Source organism: Tiliqua scincoides, chromosome 2 (assembly GCF_035046505.1).
Source record: "Tiliqua scincoides isolate rTilSci1 chromosome 2, rTilSci1.hap2, whole genome shotgun sequence".
Lineage (NCBI taxonomy): Eukaryota > Metazoa > Chordata > Lepidosauria > Squamata > Scincidae > Tiliqua > Tiliqua scincoides.
The window spans coordinates 237,398,289-237,417,210 of NC_089822.1; the positions used below are offsets into that span (position 1 = coordinate 237,398,289).

Consider the following 18,922-nt stretch of genomic DNA (forward strand, 5'->3'; position numbering starts at 1 on the left):
TGTGTGTGTGTGTGTGTGTGTGTGTGTGTGTGTGCATTTTCTCCCTAGCAGACCATGGAGATAAACTACGACAGGAAATCCAACAGCTAATGTACACATAATACTCCCAAGATCTGTAATTTTGCATGCTTTGGGGGCTAACATTCTCTTTAGGGGAGAAATGTTGCTGAAAGTGTCAGTAAAGAAAATTTTGGATACACTTTTGCTGAACTTTATTGATATTTATTCGCGATCACTTTAATAGCATGCTTGATTGCCATTTAGAACCGCATTAACTAGGCATGCGGGCTACATCGGACCCAAGCACCGCATAGCTATGCAATATAATATGCTCATAAGAATTATTAATACATTTCAACATAAAATTGATAGCAGTGCCCTCAAAGAACACATGTAATATTAATAAAGCTCTATGAACAGGGCATACTACAAAGGCAATTTTGTAGCATAGTAAGTAACCTTAAAAATTAGTATGAATGCTCATAATTTAACATGACAGAAACATCCCAGTATATTGATGCAGATAATGGACCCGATCCAGCCAAAGTTAAGCTCTTTAAGGCTGCAGTCCTAAACACAGTTACTAGGAATGAGGTGGGATTGAACCAGGTAGAAACATACTTCTGCATGAACACACTTAGGGTTGCTCTGGACACCCCTTTGGCTTTGATGGTATATGCCTACTTCTCACATTGAAATCAGCGTGACTGAAAAGTGGACCTGGATTGTTCCACTCATGTTCCAACTTTGCTCTAGACTTCAAACTTACCAATATCCTCTTCCTTCTAATTTGTAGATGTCAGAAGCAGAGACAGAGAAAGTGAAAATTAGAACAACCCAGAGCTTGGAAAATGACCAACAAAATACTTCTGTGGTGTTGAAAGAAGGTGAGTTGCACTGTTTTTGTCTTTTACTGTACTTCCTGTTCAGGTCTGGTCAAATACCCCACAGTAATGAGATCCACTAGTACAAAACTGATAAGTTTGCCAACTGCTTTTTGCTTATTCTGTAGCCTGGCCTAAAATGTTGAGGAATGCTGAGATTTTTCTGAGTGTAACAAAACCCAAGAAAAATGTGAGGTGCCTTATAGAAAATGAGCCTCATTGCTAGCTATTTGCGAGTTAGACCATCTCTAGTGATGATCTCCAGAGACTTATAGAGATGTAGTTAATGTGGGCAAGAGCAGTGATCCAATTCTCATATGAGAATATGACAGAGAAGCCCTTTGAATGATGAATCAGTGAAAGTTAGAGTTGGTTTTTTTAGGTAATTTAGGGCCCAGTCCTATCCAATTTTCTGGCGGCAGGGCAGCTGCAATGCAGCCCTGAGGTAAGGGAACAAATATTCCCTTACCTTGAGTAGGCTTCTGTGACTGCCTCCCTACCACAGTGTCCCATTTGCACTGTTGCACCAGCACTAGAAAATTGGATAGGATTGAGCAGTCAGCTGTTCAGCACAAGTAACCACTACAACATCCCTGACAGGTGGCCTTCTAGCATCTTTGACGTGGGCTGAAATACCAGACAGACATGCTGATACTGAAAAATGTGCACATAACTGGCATAATTTTATTTGTGGTGTAATTGAGTCTGGTGTCACTATTTGGCATAGTTATGCAGCTGCTGAGGGCCTGAGACTCTCAGAAGGACCCACTAGTGATTCCTGAGACCGCTTCTGTGTGACGGTTGTGATGGTGGAGTGACTGTCCTAGGCCCATCCATGTTTGGAAGACAGTTTGTGAGATAATGGGCAAGGTGTCCTTCCATTCAAAACTAGCTTGCCTTCTCATTTTCACTGAAATTAAGCTATGCATTATGGTGTCATCATGTTGTGCGATTCCTCAACCCTACTTCACATCACTGGCTGGTAGAAGAAGGAAATGCATGATAGCGTCACAACATGGGCTATATGTTCCTATGCATTACAGGGGAGAGGGAGAGAACTCAATGTAGAGATACCTTTGTCATGATATCTCCTGTCATGCATAAGATATGCATTCAAATGCATGATCTCCACAGTTGGCCCAGTCATAAATCTGAAGGCAGGGATGGCATTGAAAAATATAGGGCACTGGCTGCACTAGGAAGTGGCTAAGAGGAAGATGAACAGGATTCCGTCCCTTCATTTTTTATTATTGATTTTTATAGTTATTTAGTTTTTGTTCCACATCACTTAAAAATATTAGTTTTCAGGTCTCTCAGCAAAAGAGTGAGTTCCACAGTAGAACCTGATCCTCTCTCCTACGACAGAAAGCTGTGTGCTCTTTGAGCATCCAGTTTTAAAGGAAAGTTATTTTTATTCATGGTTTTGTATTGATTATGTGTGCCTTCTAAAAGAAACAACCATGAACCACACAGTGGAAGGAATGTGCTGAAGAGAGGTAGGGCGGATTCTGTCTTTATAAAGTACCTTGCGTACTCGGAGCTTCCAAAACATTTTGCAAAATAATATGTTATGGATTGCCTGGGTGATCGTTGTGTACTCCCTGTGATTTTCATAATGTAGCCATTAAGTGTTTATGGGCCATAAAGGTCATAACCTACTTAATTTGCAGAGGAAATGCTGATCTGAACAGCGGGGATATTTATCTGTATTCTTTTCGAAAAGGTTATTTGACTCTAGTGTTGTCAACCCTTGGAAGAAAACCGGGGGAGGGACCAAAGGCATAGAACAAAGCCAACCAAAGAAGCCTCACTGGAACACAGGGAACCTCCTTATGCTATGTTAGAGCTGGGCTCATCTTGCTTAGTATGGTTGACACTGACTGTCAGCAGCACTCCAGGGTTCTAGGTAGGAATTTTTTTACTGCCCTACCTGGAGATGGAGAGAATTGGATCTGGCACCTTCTGTACTCGAAGCATGTCCTCTGCCAAGTGCTGGCCCATGCATGCAGCTACCTGATGCAAGCTGCATTGGTGGCATATTGTGAGGGATCTTGGGAGGCAGTGGATTTGGGATGTCTTTCATCCTGAGTCTGCCACCACCTCCCTCCAACCTGCTGCCAAGGCAAACTGTAACGGTCTGCTTCCTGCTCGCTTGAGTGAGAAGCATCATTCCCCTCCTCACTGTGCTCCTCACATGCTGCTATGAAATTTGGAACAACACAGAGAGAGGAAGTCTCATACTTCTGTGAAACAGGAAGTTCCACACTTCTGGGTTTCATGGCAGCTTGCAAGGGGCATGGTAGGGGTTTGGGTGTTGCTTTATAGCCCAGAGGTGGTATTTTAAAAAAAAAATCTCTGGTGAACCTGAGATAGCATCGGATGGCATTTAGGGTCACACTGCCCCTTGCTCTACCACTGAGCTGTGGCCTTCTCCTGAGTACATGGAGAGAATTTAGCACAAATGACTAGTACTCTAAGGATTGATTGTGATAGCGGAATTACAGAGATTAAGGGCGCAATCCTAACCCACTTTCCAGCACCGACATAAGGGCAATGAAGCGCCATGGTAAGGGAACAAACCTTCTTTGAGGAGTCGTCCCCCCTCCCCACTGCAGGACGCAGCACACATCCTGTTGACACAGCTATGCCAGTCCTGGAAAGTTGGTTAGGATTTGGGCCTGAAGCTCAAATCTTCATGCAATCACAACTTGGCTCTATCCTGAGAAGGGGTTTGGTGAAGGGCAGCAGAAGTTGAGGTTGATTTCTGCCAGTCTTCCCTTTCCAGTGGCATCACTAGGATTTGCATTACCCAGTGCAGGAGGCCTGCGCAATCACCCCATGTAGTGGGCGGGGCAACACCCCAGGTGGTGGGCGTAGTGATGTACCATCGCTCTGCCCCCACTGGTTTTTTGGCTGTACCTATTGATAGAACATAGATATTTCAATGTGGTTTATTGCATTCTGCATGAAATTACACATTGATTGGTATATAACATGATGATGGTATATATTCCTCAAAACTCTGATTTTAGTGATTTTGAAAACTTGTAGAGTCACACACACACACCCTGTGTCAACTTACTTACACCTTATTGCAGCAGTTCTCAAACTTTTAGCACCAGGAGCCGCTTTTTAGAATGATAATGTGTCCAGGACCCATTGGAAGTGATGTCATGGCCAGAAGTGACATCATCAAGCAAATTAAAATAAATAATTATAAATAATTAAGTTAAAATAAAAGAAATAATTAAATAAGGGGGAGCCAGTCCTGTTCCACCAAGTGAATTTTCTCTGTAGCCTGCCTGCCTGCAATAACACCCCGCGAAAAAGAATCTGTTAGATTTTCAGTCCTCCCCAGTGCCCAGTTTAAAGTTCTTCTATTTCAAGCATATCAAGATAAAGACCCACCTGGCTTTACAAGTGCAAAATAGAAAACATTCCCCTTACCAGTTGAAGCCTCTTTTTTTTGTCCTTTTTAGTGGGGGGGAGGAGGCTGCCTTCTGGAGTATTTGTTGCGCTCCAGTTCCATCGGATCAGGACCATTCTGGTATCCTCACATTCCCCTTTGCCTGGCCTGATCACAACCCAAGGCATGGCTGCCTACTCGCAAGTAAACGCAATCGTGAGGCTGTTTCGCTTTCCATAGGGCTCAATACATTCACAGCTGGGAGGGAGGGACCTCCTTCCCGGGTGTTTTGTGTGGCTGCATTCATTGGATCAGGACCATTCCAACGTTGTTGGATTCCTCTCTGCCTTCCCCTTTCCAACAGACTAAGGCATGTCCACCTACTCACGAGTAAACGTGGCCACGTGGCTTCATTTCACTTTCCATAGGGCTCAATATACTCGCAGCTGGGAGGGAGGGACCTCCTTCTTGGGTGTTTTTTGGGAGCTGTATTCATTGGATAGGGACCATTCTGGTGTCCTTGGATTCCTCTCAGCTTGCCCTTTCTGACAGACTATGGCAAGTATGCCTACTCAGGAGTAAACGCGCGATACGGCTCAGTTTCACTTTCCATTGGGCTCCATGCATTTTTTTCTTTCTGGATTTTTGGCTGTAACTTTTGAAGGAAAGGAGCTATTTCACTCTAGTTTTTTTTTGCATTGTATTCCACTGGAAATTCCGCATCCATCGGTGTATTGCATGTCAGGGTTGTTCCTAAAACCGTGATTTTAGTGTGTCATCCCCCCAGTGTGCGTCACCCCCCTTGCGCATCACCTGGTGCGGCCTGCACCCCCCGTGCCCCCCTAGCGATGCCACTGCCCCTTTCTCTTGCAGCCTGCCTCCATTCTACATGCCTTCTTGCACGGCAGGGACTTCCAACTCCCGATTTTCAGGCTGGCACACAGGGCTGCAGAGAAAAGAAGGGGGAAATGGTCACGATGTACAAACAGTTGTTTTTTCACTAGTAGAGCTCTATGTCAGGCTATCTCAGTGCATATGCACTGGCTATTGTGAAGGTGGATATGTAGTACAAAAATTAAAACCAAAAAAGAATGTTCAGCTGAGGCCCCTCAGTTACTGACATTCATAAGATATGTTTTACTTGATGTGTTATATAACTGTGTGTAGTGAAGAAAGTTGTGTTGTTTATTTATTATAATTCTTTATTTTTTGAGAAAAAGAATAAAGAATTATAACAAATAAACAATGCAAATTTCATAGCTTTTGCGTCTCTGTGTTACCTCACTCTCTATATATTGTAAAGTGCTGTTATCGTAGTTCAATGGTTGGCAACCTTCAGTCTCGAAAGACTGTGGTATAAGCCTACAGCACCCAGTATTCCCAGGCGGTCTCCCATCCAAGTACTAACCAGGCCTGACCCTGCTTAGCTTCCAAGATCAGATGAGATTGGGCATGCACAGGGTAACAGTTCACAAATTAACAATTTGTGCTCCACCAGAGCATCTATGAGGGCATGGAAAGCAGTCCACATATATAGTCCAATAAATCATCTTGCTTATTTGAGACCCATTTGACAAGAACCTTCTGTATTGGACCAGTCGCAAGAGTAGATTCCCATATCACCCTGAAGTATGTAGTAAGTCATGAAAAGATTCAGGGAAGTGCGTATCCCCTCATTTGAGAAACTCCTTTGTGAAATGTAACATGTTACAGAAGAGCATATTCTTTGCTTTTTAGCCCCTTTCAGGCATTTACATGAGGTAAAATGAACTTGCAGGGGAATGGCATCACGGCAGCTATCTCTGATAGACATGCATTCATTAGAATGTCTGTAGAGAGCCTCTGTCTACGGAGTTATACGTGCAGAAGACTCTGCTAAATCAAGAAAGGGTTGGCCTTAGGAGCTGCAGGGCCCAATGCAAAACATTTTTGTGGGGCTCCCTCTCTCATCAGGACAAGTAGCAGCAGCAGGCCTAGGGCCAATGGCACCCTGAGTGAAATGCAGCACCTAGATGTAGGTGGTGGTGACTTGATGGCATCACTGCCTTTGGGGGCCCGATTTCCGGCCAGTTGAACCTAGGGTCAGACAGGAAGGCTGCCCAGTGGCAAAGTTGCTTTTCTCATGATGATTTGGCATGGAGGATTCCATGCAGAAGCATCAGCAATAGAGTGAGGTGCTGCCTGCGGGTGACCCAGTCTCTGCTGCAGCGTGGGGCCCAATTGGGTCAAATTGGACAAAAGCCAGCCCTAAACCAAGAACTCTGCAATGTTTGTATGTTGTTGTGGCACGTCTTGACAGGACTTTGGGGTTCCACCCATCACAAAGGGAAGGTTTATGATCTCTCGAGGGCACGTCAGTGTAGATCTGGACTTATATTCATTTGCTACATACTGATATATTTGACATTAAAGACTGATGTGACCTCCTAGCTTGACTAGCCTCAGACTGATCTCAGTCAAGGAGTGCCTTGTTATTGAAAGTCTTACAGGATGACAAAAGTTTCTGACAAGCACAGAGTGTTTTCTAGAGGGGTAACTGACTTGCAGCTCAATCCTGAGCTGCCCAGTGTGTGGGACTGCCACGGTGCCAAAAATGTCTGCCGTGGTATCCTGTGCGCACCAGGCAGTGTGTGGCAGCTCCTCAGGGGAAAGGGACTTTTGTCCCCGTCCCTCAGGTAAGGGAAGTAGCCCCTCAATGGGGCTACTTGATTCTGCGGCAGCTCTGGAGCCAGTGCAGAATCAAGGAGGCCCATGTCAAGGAGGCTGCACAACCTGACACAGGGCTCCAGATCTGGTGGCCCTGAGTTCTGCCGGTCCTGCCCCTTTCCCTCCCTGCTACGCCTCCTGCCTGTCCTCTCCCTGTCCTCCTCTACCCTGGAACGCCTTCTCCCCGCCTCCCCCCTGCCCCCACTCACCTCTCTGTCTCCCAGCGGTTCAGACAAGCCGCTGGCTGGTGGAACACAGGCCCAGCACCGGAACTGGCCCAGCACTGGGCTAGCTCCATGCTGGGCTCGCAGTAAAGCTCACAAATATGCCTTATGGCACATTTATGACAGTGAGCACCAGTGGTGAGCCAGCACACATAGAGCTGGATTGAGCCCTTAGAGCAGTGATTTTCAACCTTTTTCATCTCTCGGCACACTGGCAAGGCACTAAAATGGCAAGGCACACTGGCAAGGCACACCATTGGTTTTTTGACAATTGACAAGGCACACTGTGCTGTTAATGGGGGCTTACATCCCCTAATGGTCCTATTGATAAATGACCCTCTCCCAAATTCCCACGGCACACCTGGGGACCATTCGCGGCACACCAGTGTGCCACGGCACAGTGGTTGAAAATGGCTGCCTTAGAGCGTAATCCTAACCAACTTTCCAGCAGTGAGGTAAGGGGTATGCAGCTCTGAGGTAAGGGAACAAACATTGCCTTACCTTGAGGAGGCCTCTGTCAGTACCACCCAACTGCAGGATACAGCACATGCCCCATTGGCACAGCTGTGTCAGTGCTGGAAAGTTGGTTAAGATTTGGCCTCAGGCTATATAGGACTTGAAAATTGAACTACATAAGACTTATATGTGAGCAGACATGCATAGGCTTGCATTTCTAGGCTGCAGTGCTACACATACATAAAAGATTGTGATGTATGTGTGTTGCACTAAAACAGAATCTGTGTCACATAAAGACAAGCTTCTGTTGAAGTTTTTATGCATTAGGTCCCCCTGTTTGTTACAATCAATGTTTGCTTTAAGTTGGAGACATTTCTTGTCAAAAGACATCTCATGTCCCTAGAATGCTATCCTGGCTATAGGTAGTGAGTGCCTGATGCAGAATTGAGACATTTTCCTGGGAAACTGCAGGTGTTTGAAGTTGCTCCTGATAAGATTAATTAGGACTATAGACAGGATGCACTTTTTTAGTATTTTAATTTAAATGTAAATTGGTCAACATGGAAGGGGTATTTTTTTGCTCAAAGGTATGCTAATCAATCAACAATATTTGCGAATCATTATGTCCTGAGTTGATCAATTTTATGCATTTTCACACATGACATTTTGATCTCAACAACTGTAAACAGGAAAATACTTGACATCTTTATTATCTCAGAAGAAGTCCTCTGGAAAAAAAGAAAAAAAAAACTAACCAAGTTTATCTGTACCCTCTGAAGTCTGTGCTGTTCATGAGGAGGAAACCCCATGGCTATAAGACAGGTAGCCCAAGGACCTTTGGCCATTAGAAGTGCTTCCTTTTCAACAGCTGGCTCCACCATTTTAACCCCCAGGGGATGAAGATTTTGAATGCTGATAACAGGAACAGATGGTAGCCTGCAATATATTACTCTAATATAGACATGCCATTGAGGAAAATGTCCTTCAGCACATGAAGTGCTCAGAAACTGAAAATGCCTCCTTTGGGCATCATGCAAGCATTAAACTGGACAAGAGCTATATTGCTGATGTCCATGAAAAGAACAAATACTTATACAAAATTGGTTTTTAATGAATCTTTCAAAATCTACTCAAAACTTGTGCACAGGTTGCAGAACAAACCACATGTCTGGTTCTTTTCAGACGTAACTCCTATAACACTATCAGATACAGCGCAGTATGGCTGTCCATGACACTTGCAATGACATTCTCATTGTGTAGCAGGATAGGGGAGTGGGACACAGTTTAGAGGTGCCCTACACACACCTCTGCCTGCTACTGCCCTCCAGTTCACTGCCAACAGAGTTGCCTCAAGGATTGGAATGCTATGACCTCCCCCACTCCTTACTTACATCCCTTGGGCTGTTTAAACAAAATAGGATGTGCAGAACACCTGGGACCATTCCCACCATGCTTTTCACTTCCTGGTTTGTATAATGGGCCCATATGGAGGAAGAAGGATTAAGGCAAAGGGTATGTAGTTGGGGGGATTGGGATCCAATGTAGGGGACTGGAGTGGCAGTATTATTGGGTTCCTTTGGAAACCCAGTAGTTTCAGCTGGCCTTGCCAGGGAGGGTGTGGCCTGGTGTTGGAAGTGTACTAGCTTTATCCCTGAGAGATTTCAATATCTGTGCCAAGGCTATCTCTCCTGGTGTTGCTGAGGATTTCATGGCCACCATAATCTCTCCCACCACTTCCTTGGTCAAATATGGTCAGTTAGACACACATGGATTTGTTGTTTTGTACTGGGTAAGAGGAGGGTGATCTTTGAGAAAGGTGAACACAAGAACAGCCCCACTGGATCAGGCCATAGGCCCATCTAGTCCAGCTTCCTGCATCTCACAGCGGCCCACCAAATGCCCCAAGGTGGCTTGGGGGCAGAAGCAAGAAGGTGGCTTCTGGTGTTGTTGTTTTTTTTTAACTTATTTTAAAACAAGGTATTGTTTTTATATCTCTGAATCTTTTTTTCAGACTCACTTAGAGCTCAGTCCTATCCAAATTTCCAGGGCTGATGCAGCCATACCAACAGGGTGTGTGCTGCAATCTACAGTGGGGAGGCAATCGTGGAGGCCTCCTCTAACAGCTGCATCAGCCCTAGAAAGTTGAATAGGATTGGGCCCTTAGACTGTATACAGGTGACAGGATTTTTCTTTTTCAGAGAGCTGAAGGCAGTATGATCGAACTATCATACACATTATTTTTTATTTATTTCTCTCTATAGTCTCCAGTCAAACAGGTTTTGTAGGATTTAAATATATAAAACCTTTTTAGATCTGTTTCAACTCACTAAGGATCTGCAGGCAGCAATTAGAACTGTATCATACTGCCTTCAAGATTATCAAATTATCATTGCATAAAGTCTTATGTTTAGTACAGCTTCACATTCAGGTTTTTGCTTTGTAGTTTTTAGAAGATTTTCCCCAACATTTGTGTTAGAAGCGTCTCAATACAATTTGCTATTCAAATAAAAAAGGTTTCTCATTAGTTCATGCACTTTCCTTCTAAAAACAGCTTCTCTCTGAAGGAAGGAATCATAATTACAAAATCCATGAAAGATAAATGGTGAACCTTAGAAAGTGAGAGTTGGGATGGGTCCTAGAGATCATCTAGTCCAACCCCCTGCTCAGCGTAGGCAACCACTACAACATTCCTGCCATCCAGCTTCTATGATATAGGTAAGGGGTATCAAACTCATTTCATGTAGAGGGCCGAAGGTAGCATTCAGGGTTCCAGCTGAGGGTCAGAAGTGATGTCATTAAGCAGCTAATGGCCAGATATTAGACCCTGTTCTCATATAGAAGCTCATTAACTGCAAATGACAGAAGAGAAAGTATGCAAATCTTGATCATATTTCAAGATTTGGGAAAGCCCAATTTTCATGTGGGCTGCCGTTTGTACCTCAGAAGCTGAGAGCCTGAGGGCTGGATAAAAAGCTTCTGGGGGGCCGCATCTGGCCCCTGGGCCTTATGTTTGACACCACTGATATAGGTTGTAACAATGGACAGATATCCTAGAGATTGAAAACTGTGCACGCTGCTGGAGGAGTTTTATTTCTGGTGTATTTTTGGTGCAGTATCTCTAAGATATAGAATTTTTTTTAATGTGCTAGGGTTTGGCGAAGTTATACAGCTAATGAGGGCTCAAGACCCTCAGAAAGGCCTGCTGCTAACGTCTGGTATCAGAGATGTCTGATCTCTGTGTGCACACTCTTTAGGTGGGGTGGTAGTAGAGTGCTTGTCTCAGACCCACTAGGGTAGGAAGGGACTCACAGAAGGCAGGCAGTTTTTCTTGGGAATGGGCAAGCTGTTCTTTCCATTCAAAACTCGCTTGCTTTTTCATTTTCACTGAAATTAGGGGTGTGGATAGATTTCAGTGACTGTTTCTTTAGTAAATTACTTATTCATTGGGCCATCAGCTAAAAGGTTTAAAATAAAAATTTGCATAGCCTTAGGTGACTCCTCTCCCTTTTAGAAGCAGGAGGGGGGGGGGGAAATGTGGCTGAAAAGTGATGATGCCAATCCCAGTGGGCTAAATTCCTGGGAAGATGCCTTGTCAGCTTCAGGCCTATGATCAAGTGAATTAATCAATGCAACCCTTCCTTTAAGTTGTAAAAGAGCAGATTTAAAGACTCCCTTCCAGTGGGCACAGAGTCTATCAAATGCAGCGGACTTCCAGCTTGCTGCTATTAATTGCAGTTTTATAAGCTGAGTGGCTCTTGAACTCTGCAATGCAATCTCCTGGGAAAGTGAAAGATTTTAAATGCAGTCACAGAGAAACAATGTTGCAGGAACCAGAAAGGGCAGCAAATGCTTCTGTTAGGAGGATAACATCAGGAGGACAACTGTAATTTGTCTGGGCACCATCCAATGAACACTTGAGACAACACACGTTGTCACTTTAGGCACTTTATTAGCATTTTAATACAGACAAAGGAGGCTGAGACCTGCAGTTGCAGGGGCCGTGAAACCCCTATGTGGTGCGGAGGCAGGACCACTGGGCAGCCCCAGAACCAACTCTGTCCCCCAGGCAGAATGTGCACCCGACTCCAAGCTGCGCCCCGTTCTTGGGCAATGCAGCTCATCCAGGTCTGTCCCATAAGGGGAAGGCAGCCGGACTGCGGGCTGTGCTGCCTCGAGCCGCTGAATCTCTGAGGAGGACCCCCGCGGTCCTGGCCAGGGCCCCAGTCAATGTCCTCGTGCCGCTGAACCACTGAGGACTGCTATTGGGTTCACCTACAGGTGAAGGAATAAGGTGAAAATGGGGCTATAGACTTCCTTTTTGTGGGACTGCAAACTTGCAGAAAGAAAGAAAAAGAAAGAAAGAGGTGAATGGATCATGTGAGTAGCCAGCTGCAGATTATGTTTCTGTCACAAAGCAGTGTTACTGGATGTGCTTTTAAAAACATGCATTCATAGGGGATGGCTATTTCCATGTGCTGGGATTGTGTGTAGTGGCCAGAGGCACAGCTCAGTGGTTTGGAGGGGAATGAAGAGGGCGGCGAGGTTGAAAGGTGCAATGAAACAAGCTTTATTGTGAGTGTAACTTCACAACAGTGGGAAAGAGGAATCAAAGCAATTCAAGGTATCTTAAACAATAAGACAGCAATAATGGATGTGCTAAGTATGCCATCAACTGGACTGTACATGAGACAAAAGAAGGAAAGTATGTGGGGTGTTTGTGGATTGATGGTGAGGCTGCACCAAGGACTGAGATTCCCAGCCCGTTGCTGTCAGATGGGTGCAATGCGTTGCAGGAGTCACAGGGCAAGGGTACCAGGACTGGGGGATTCTCCTTTTTGAATATGGGATTTGAAAGATGGACAGCAGCTTCTAGAGAAGGCCCAAGGCAGCAAGCTAAGTTCAAGGGAGAGGGGGAAGCTGGGCAAGAAAGTGAGAGTTGCTTCTCCAGGGAAAGGATGCATTGTGGGGCAGCCCACAGGAATAACTTTCTGGCTCATGCTGGCACAGCAGCTTCAGGTGAGCTCAGGGAGAGAAGTGGGAAGAATGTTTGGAAGAGAGATGGGAGTAGGAGATCAGCGGTTCTGGGTGCCAGCTTGGTAGGTGGCTCTTCGATTGTGGCTGGCATGAAGTTACCTTAATTAAGCACCAGCAGGTCAGTGCTTAACAAAACTGACAGCCAGGCAGCAACAGGAGGAATAAAGACTTGTGGGGTCCTGCAACCCAACATTTTGCACCTTTATATCCCATAAATTTTTATGGAATATTTTGTGGAGTGAGTTCATAATAATAATAACCAGTTAGTTGGCAGCCTTCAGTCTCGAAAGACTATGGTATCGCGCTCTGAAAGGTGGTTCTGGAACAGTGTCTAGTGTGGCTGAAAATGCTGATCCCTTCCACACTGGGAGCAAGTGCAGTCTGTCCCTGGTCTGTCTCCCTGGCTATGAGCCTTCCTTCTTTGCCTCTTTGCCTCAGTCTGTTGGCCAAGTGTCTCTTCAAACTGGGAAAGGCCATGCTGTACAGCCTGCCTCCAAGCGGGCAACCCATTGAGGTCCACTCCTAAGGCCTTCAGATCCCTCTAATAACCAGTATTTATTCATTAAGAAGCCTTCTTCTGTGAGAGATGGCCCTTGATGGCTTATCACCTGTTGTAAATGGGTCTTTGTTTTTGCACCTAGCTGAGGGTGTGGTAGCTAGAGGAAGAGGCCATTAACATTCCTCCTTGATTGCATTTGATCATAGTGCTGGTGAAGACCACTTGGGTTGTAGATCTTTCTTTTGTTTTGCTAACAACATGTTTGCTCCAAGTCTGAAATCCTATACACACTTTCCTGAAAGTAAGCCCCATTGAACACAATGGAACTTACATCTGATTAGTCATGTATGGTATTGTGTTGTGTGTCAAGAATGTCCTAGGAAGTGGTTTTTGTTCATAGGGTCAAATAAGCAAGTTGTGGTTGCTCCTAGAATTTTCTAGGAGCAGGCCAGGCTCCATCCAAGCCAGCATGATCGTGCGTGCGATTGCTCTAGCAATAAAGAGTCTGGCCTTCCTCTTGGCCTATGGATCTGAGACTTCTTGCCATCGGTCCTGTTCTTAGATCATGTTACTGGTCTGAATCATGCTCTCTTGGCAGGCACCCAGCACCTCATACTCATGTACACACAGGTGTCCCTTTGCCTGCTTTAAATAAAGAAATAACCAGGCTTGTCAGGCAACAGTAGATCCTTAAATGGTAGACTGTTGTGGCTTCCATTAAAGAAAATGAGAACTTCATCAGGTAACTAGGCAAAGAGGCTTTTTTTTACAGTGGTGCTTCTCATGTATTTAGAGGGGAAAGCAACCATCTGATCCTGCCTAACTACCCCCCCCCCAACAATCCAGGCATGCCAATGGAGCACACACTGCAAGGGTGGTAGGGCAGTTGGAGAGGTCTCCTCAGGGTAAGTGAACAAAAATTCACTTACCTTGGGGAAAGCCTCCACTTTTCCAATGGGTCTCCTTGGTCCTGTGCCAGTTATTTTGGTGATGTAAGACTGAGAAGTGTAAGAGCAGTGGAAAGGGAGAAGGATAGGATTCGGCTGCAAGGGAGTGTGGCTGAACCTGCCCTCTTCCTCCCTCAACCTGCCCCTCCCTGCCCAGAAATTTCCCTGGTTCTTCCCTTGCCCGACCTATTGTACCCACCTCCCACCCCAACTGGCAGACACAGCCAGCAATTGCACTGGTGGCTTCGCAGCACTTGCCAGCGGAAGTGAGGTTCTGCCAGCATCCTCCTCCTCCCATTGACAGAACATGAGTTCCACTGATAGGGCCACCCAATAGGATTGGACTGCAAGTGTCCCTTTTAACCCCAGTACAGCATCTCTCCCACTGACAGCCTGCTAGCTTTTCTTCTGTTTCTTTTTTTAGATTGTGAGTGCTTTGGGGACAAGGAACCATTCATTTCTTTTGATTTGTAAACTGCTTTGCAAACCTCTTTGTTGAAAAGCAACCTGTAAGTATTCATCATCATCATCATCATCATCATCATCATCATCACCATTCCTAGTTTTCAACAATAATTTTTTAAACCATAGGGAGCGTAAAACTTCCTTTCTCTTGTAAGCAGGAGGAGCTGGAATGTAAACAAACCCTGAAGCGCAATTGCGTACACATTATCACCAGGCAGAGTGACAACCTGCTGGTTTGTGGCCCAAGGCTAGGAAAGTAGCTGGATTTTTCTCTGTTGAACGTCCCTAGGCAAAAGAACTCATTGCCAACAAGGAGTCTTTGCACTAATGGCTAGGAGAAATAAAACTTCTTTCTGCAGCTTCGCTTCCCCATGAACAGTTTGAATGGTAAGGGAAACACTTTGTTGCTACATGGGCTGAAGGACGCTGCCAAGCTGCTAGGAGTTTTCAGAGACAGCTTACTAGAGGCAAGAGCACCAATTTCGTCATATTGCCGCATCTATAATTAAACTGGAAATTTGTTGTCTGACTTCTGATATTATTTAATCATGGATTACTGCAGAGTATAAATAATAAAGATGATATTAATCTCTTACCATTAAAAACAAACCAATCTGGAACAAAACTCCAGGGGAAAGAGATTCGCCTTCATTTTCTTTCTTTATCAAAGCCTAGTGAGTAAATTACCTGTGATATGTGTGTGTGTGTGTGTGTGTGTGTGTGTGTGTGTGTGTGTGTGTGTGTGTGGGTGGCTGGATTTTACATTTTATTTTGTTTGATTGGCTGGAGTCTGAGAAAGGCTTTTTACTGTAAAAATATGAACAATATTTCAATGAAAATGAGTTACCTCACTTATCTCCCCTTCCCCCCACTGTCACAAGTATCTCCTAGGGCAGGGGTGGGAGGGATTAAAAGGAGTCTTCACAATTGTTAAAGGCCCAGGAACCCTACAGTTGAGAAGTTGGCCACCCCTGTCCCAGTGAAACATCTGGTAGGATCTTCAAGCTTGCCATTGTGGCATCTTCACAACCCACTTGAGGCTAATGTTGTTCTCTGTGCAAGCATCCCTTACTTTCACTTCACTAGTGCATCTGGTAGAATCACAGGCCTGGTTCACACATGCATACCCAACACTTGGTGCAACATTATGCTCAGACTTTCATCAGTGAATGGGCCCATACAGATTTAGCACCACATACAAAACATGTTTCAGACACCGTGTTTTTCCATGGAATACCTTCACATGTTCAGCAAGTGTTGTTTGTTCATTTGCACTCATGATTAGCTTCTCCACATATTTGAGAATTGTGGTTCCTGCCAGGGGTGATCACTGCGCCCAACCCTGTTTTCTTCCTTGTGCATTCCCAGAATCTGTGAGGAGAAAATGAGTGAAAAGCCTTCCATTGTACTGTAGGATAGTGTATAGCAATCAAATAAGATACGTGCATGCATGACGTGACCCACAGAGTTGTAAGACATTCCAAAGGACCATCTATTCAACACCATGTTAGACCATTTCCCCGCCCCCCCAGTCCAAACCACAACTATATCCAGGGTTTGTACTCCTTCCAAATATAGTCTGCTATAGGACCCTCTGTGTTTCCCTTGTACATGTGTCTATTCTTCTCTTGTTGTTGGCATCCTTCAGTCTTGGAAGACTATGGTATCGCACTCTGAATGGTGGTTCTGGAACAGAGTGTCCTCTCCAGTGTGCAAAGCCTGGGTAAAGTAGACGTGGAGGATAGACTGTTACCCATGCAGCAAATCCCCCCTCTCCACATAGCTGAAATGGTCCAATGGAAAGGCAGAAGCCAATACGGTTGGTTCCAGTGTCGTCGCAGGAGTTGCCAGAACATGACTGTGTTCAGCCATGAACTGCCTCAGGGACTCCGGCTCCAGATTTTGCCTCAAGGTTGACTCCTGAAGCCTTTTCCATAACTGGATGTAGCCACAAGGCAGTGGAGGTTTGGGATCAGAGTTTTCCTTCTCTCAGATGAGCTGCCTTCCCAGGCTGATGAGTCCCATCTACCTGGTGACTGTTTAGTCACCTCTTACGACACGTACAGCCAAACTGACAGCCTGTTTTTTTCCCCAGCCCCCAGGGGTTGAGGTTAACTCAACAATTAAACCTCAGGTAAAGAGATCACAACTTGCATGTATGAATCAGTCCCATACATTTCTCAGGGTACTGAACTCCACCTAAGAGACAACCACCCAAATGTTACTTCTACAACTACTTATGGTTCATTGGCACATTTCATAAGGAAAACCAGAGTTAACTTTTGTGTACTCTTAGTCAGGAAGTCAAAGCAGCATGTCTTCCTAGTGTCCTGATGTAAGTGTATACCTAAAGCTTACTCATGAACATAACCAATGCATGTGTTATACAGGCACACATGGAGAATGAGGATTGACTGTCATTCCCAATGATGCGCAATTAAAGTCAAACCTGAATTCATAACCTGGATGCATAATTCATGTGCAACCACCCAAGTCCAATTACTGACTAGTGTACCTACATTAGTAGTAGTTGGCACCCTTCAGTCTCGAAAGACTATGGTATCGCGCTCTGAATGGTGGTTCTGGAACAGCGTCTAGTGTGGCTCAAAAGGCCAATTCAGGAGTGACAATCCCTTCCACACTGGGAGCAAGTGCAGTCTGTCCCTGGTCTGTCTCCCTGACTATGGGCCTTCCTTCTTTGCCTCTTTGCCTCAGTCTGTTGGCCAAGTGTCTCTTCAAACTGGGAAAGGCCATGCTGCACAGCCTGCCTCCAAGCGGGCCGCTCAGAGGCCAGGGTTTCCCACCTGTTGGTCCACTCCTAAGGCCTTCAGATCCCTCTTGCAGGTGTCCTTGTATCGCAGCTGTGGTCTACCTGTAGGGCGCTTTCCCTGCACAAGTTCTCCATAGAGGAGATCCTTTGGGATCCGGCCATCATCCATTCTCACGACCGAGCCAACGCAGGCGTCTCTGTTTCAGCAGTGCATACATGCTAGGGATTCCAGCTCATTCCAGGACTGTGTTGTTTGGAACTTTGTCCTGCCAGGTGATGCCGAGGATGCGTCGGAAGCAGCGCACGTAGAAAGCATATTCTTCTCTACTGATTGGGATTAATCAAATTGTTTGGCTTCCACCACCCCCATATCTCGATTTCTTCCTTCCCCCCCCCCTCATATGAGAATGTTGATCCTAAACTTTTCTGTGAAGTACTCCATTTAGAGCCCAAGCCTATGCATGCCTAATCAGAAGTCCCGTTACAGTCAATAGGACTTACTCCCAGGTAAATGAGGACAGGATTGCAGCCTTAGATACACTACGAAGCCCTGTAGAAAAAAGATCATTTTCTTTAGAATTCAAAGCACTGTGATGCAGCAAATTCTTCCCCTGCAACAAGTCATCATCAGCATGATCCTGGGCGGACTAGTACTGGCACTTGACGGTCTGCTAATTGCACCTGTGCACGGGTGTTCAAATGTCTGACTACTCAGAAATAAACAGCAAGGATCGAGACCTAACCCCGTTCCCTGCTGCCCTTTTGTGCTCAATGTCTGTGAACAGCTGCTTTGAATCAATGTAGCCCATAGGTTTGTCAGCAGCATTTGCTTGTAACAGGCAGCAGTGGCTGCCTTGGGTTGTACAGAAAGCTGTCCTATATTGAGTGAGCTCATTGGAAACCTAGTTCACGATTATGTGCCCTGGAAAGCAGTGGCTCCGCATGGTTTCAAGAGGAATTTTCTCCAGCCTTGGCCATAGAGATGCCAAGGATTGGGGTCTGGGACTTCCTGTAGGAAGAGTGTGTGCTCTTCCACTGACTGACTGCTCCACCCCCATTATGGTTCTCATATGTTTCATCCGTGGCCTTGGTCTATACTAGTGTTTTTCAACCGTGAGCCCAATAGGGTCACAGCCACTTATAGGTTGAAAGCCACTGAGACTAGAGCGCCGGCAGGTAAAGAGGAGGCATTTGGGTACCCCTTCAAGTACCAGGAGATTGTGTCCCAGTCCTGCTCAAGTTCTTAGCAATTGTGCTAAGATAGCTTTCACTAGTGCCAGGCTTTGTGGTAACTTTTTTCTGGTACCTCGAATAAGAATATTTGAATATTTGAATATTTGAATATTATATTTGAATATAAGAATATTACCACAAACAATACTGGGAAGGCAAAATGAGGTGGAGAGTGAGTAGTGACAGGGGCAGGTAGTGGATGGATAAGTTCAAGGGGGTGGGATAGACAGTGGGTCCCCTGTCTCATACTTTATTTATGGGCAGCCCATTCCAGGGCTGCCTGGCATGCGGGGCTGCA

General features: G+C 45.4%; 1 protein-coding gene and 1 pseudogene across 1 annotated transcript in view; one reads left to right on the plus strand and one right to left on the minus strand.

The window, feature by feature from the left end:
* Positions 1 to 492: 492 nt before the first annotated feature.
* Positions 493 to 18,922, plus strand: part of MDFIC2 (MyoD family inhibitor domain containing 2) — a 70,820-nt gene continuing 52,390 nt past the window's right edge. Inside the window, exons 1-2 of the mRNA XM_066612988.1 lie at positions 493 to 609; positions 797 to 887. Of these exons, the coding sequence (XP_066469085.1) occupies positions 493 to 609; positions 797 to 887 (208 nt within the window). The remainder of the gene's footprint in view (positions 610 to 796; positions 888 to 18,922) is intronic.
* LOC136642983 (5S ribosomal RNA) lies at positions 5,650 to 5,767 on the minus strand (annotated as a pseudogene).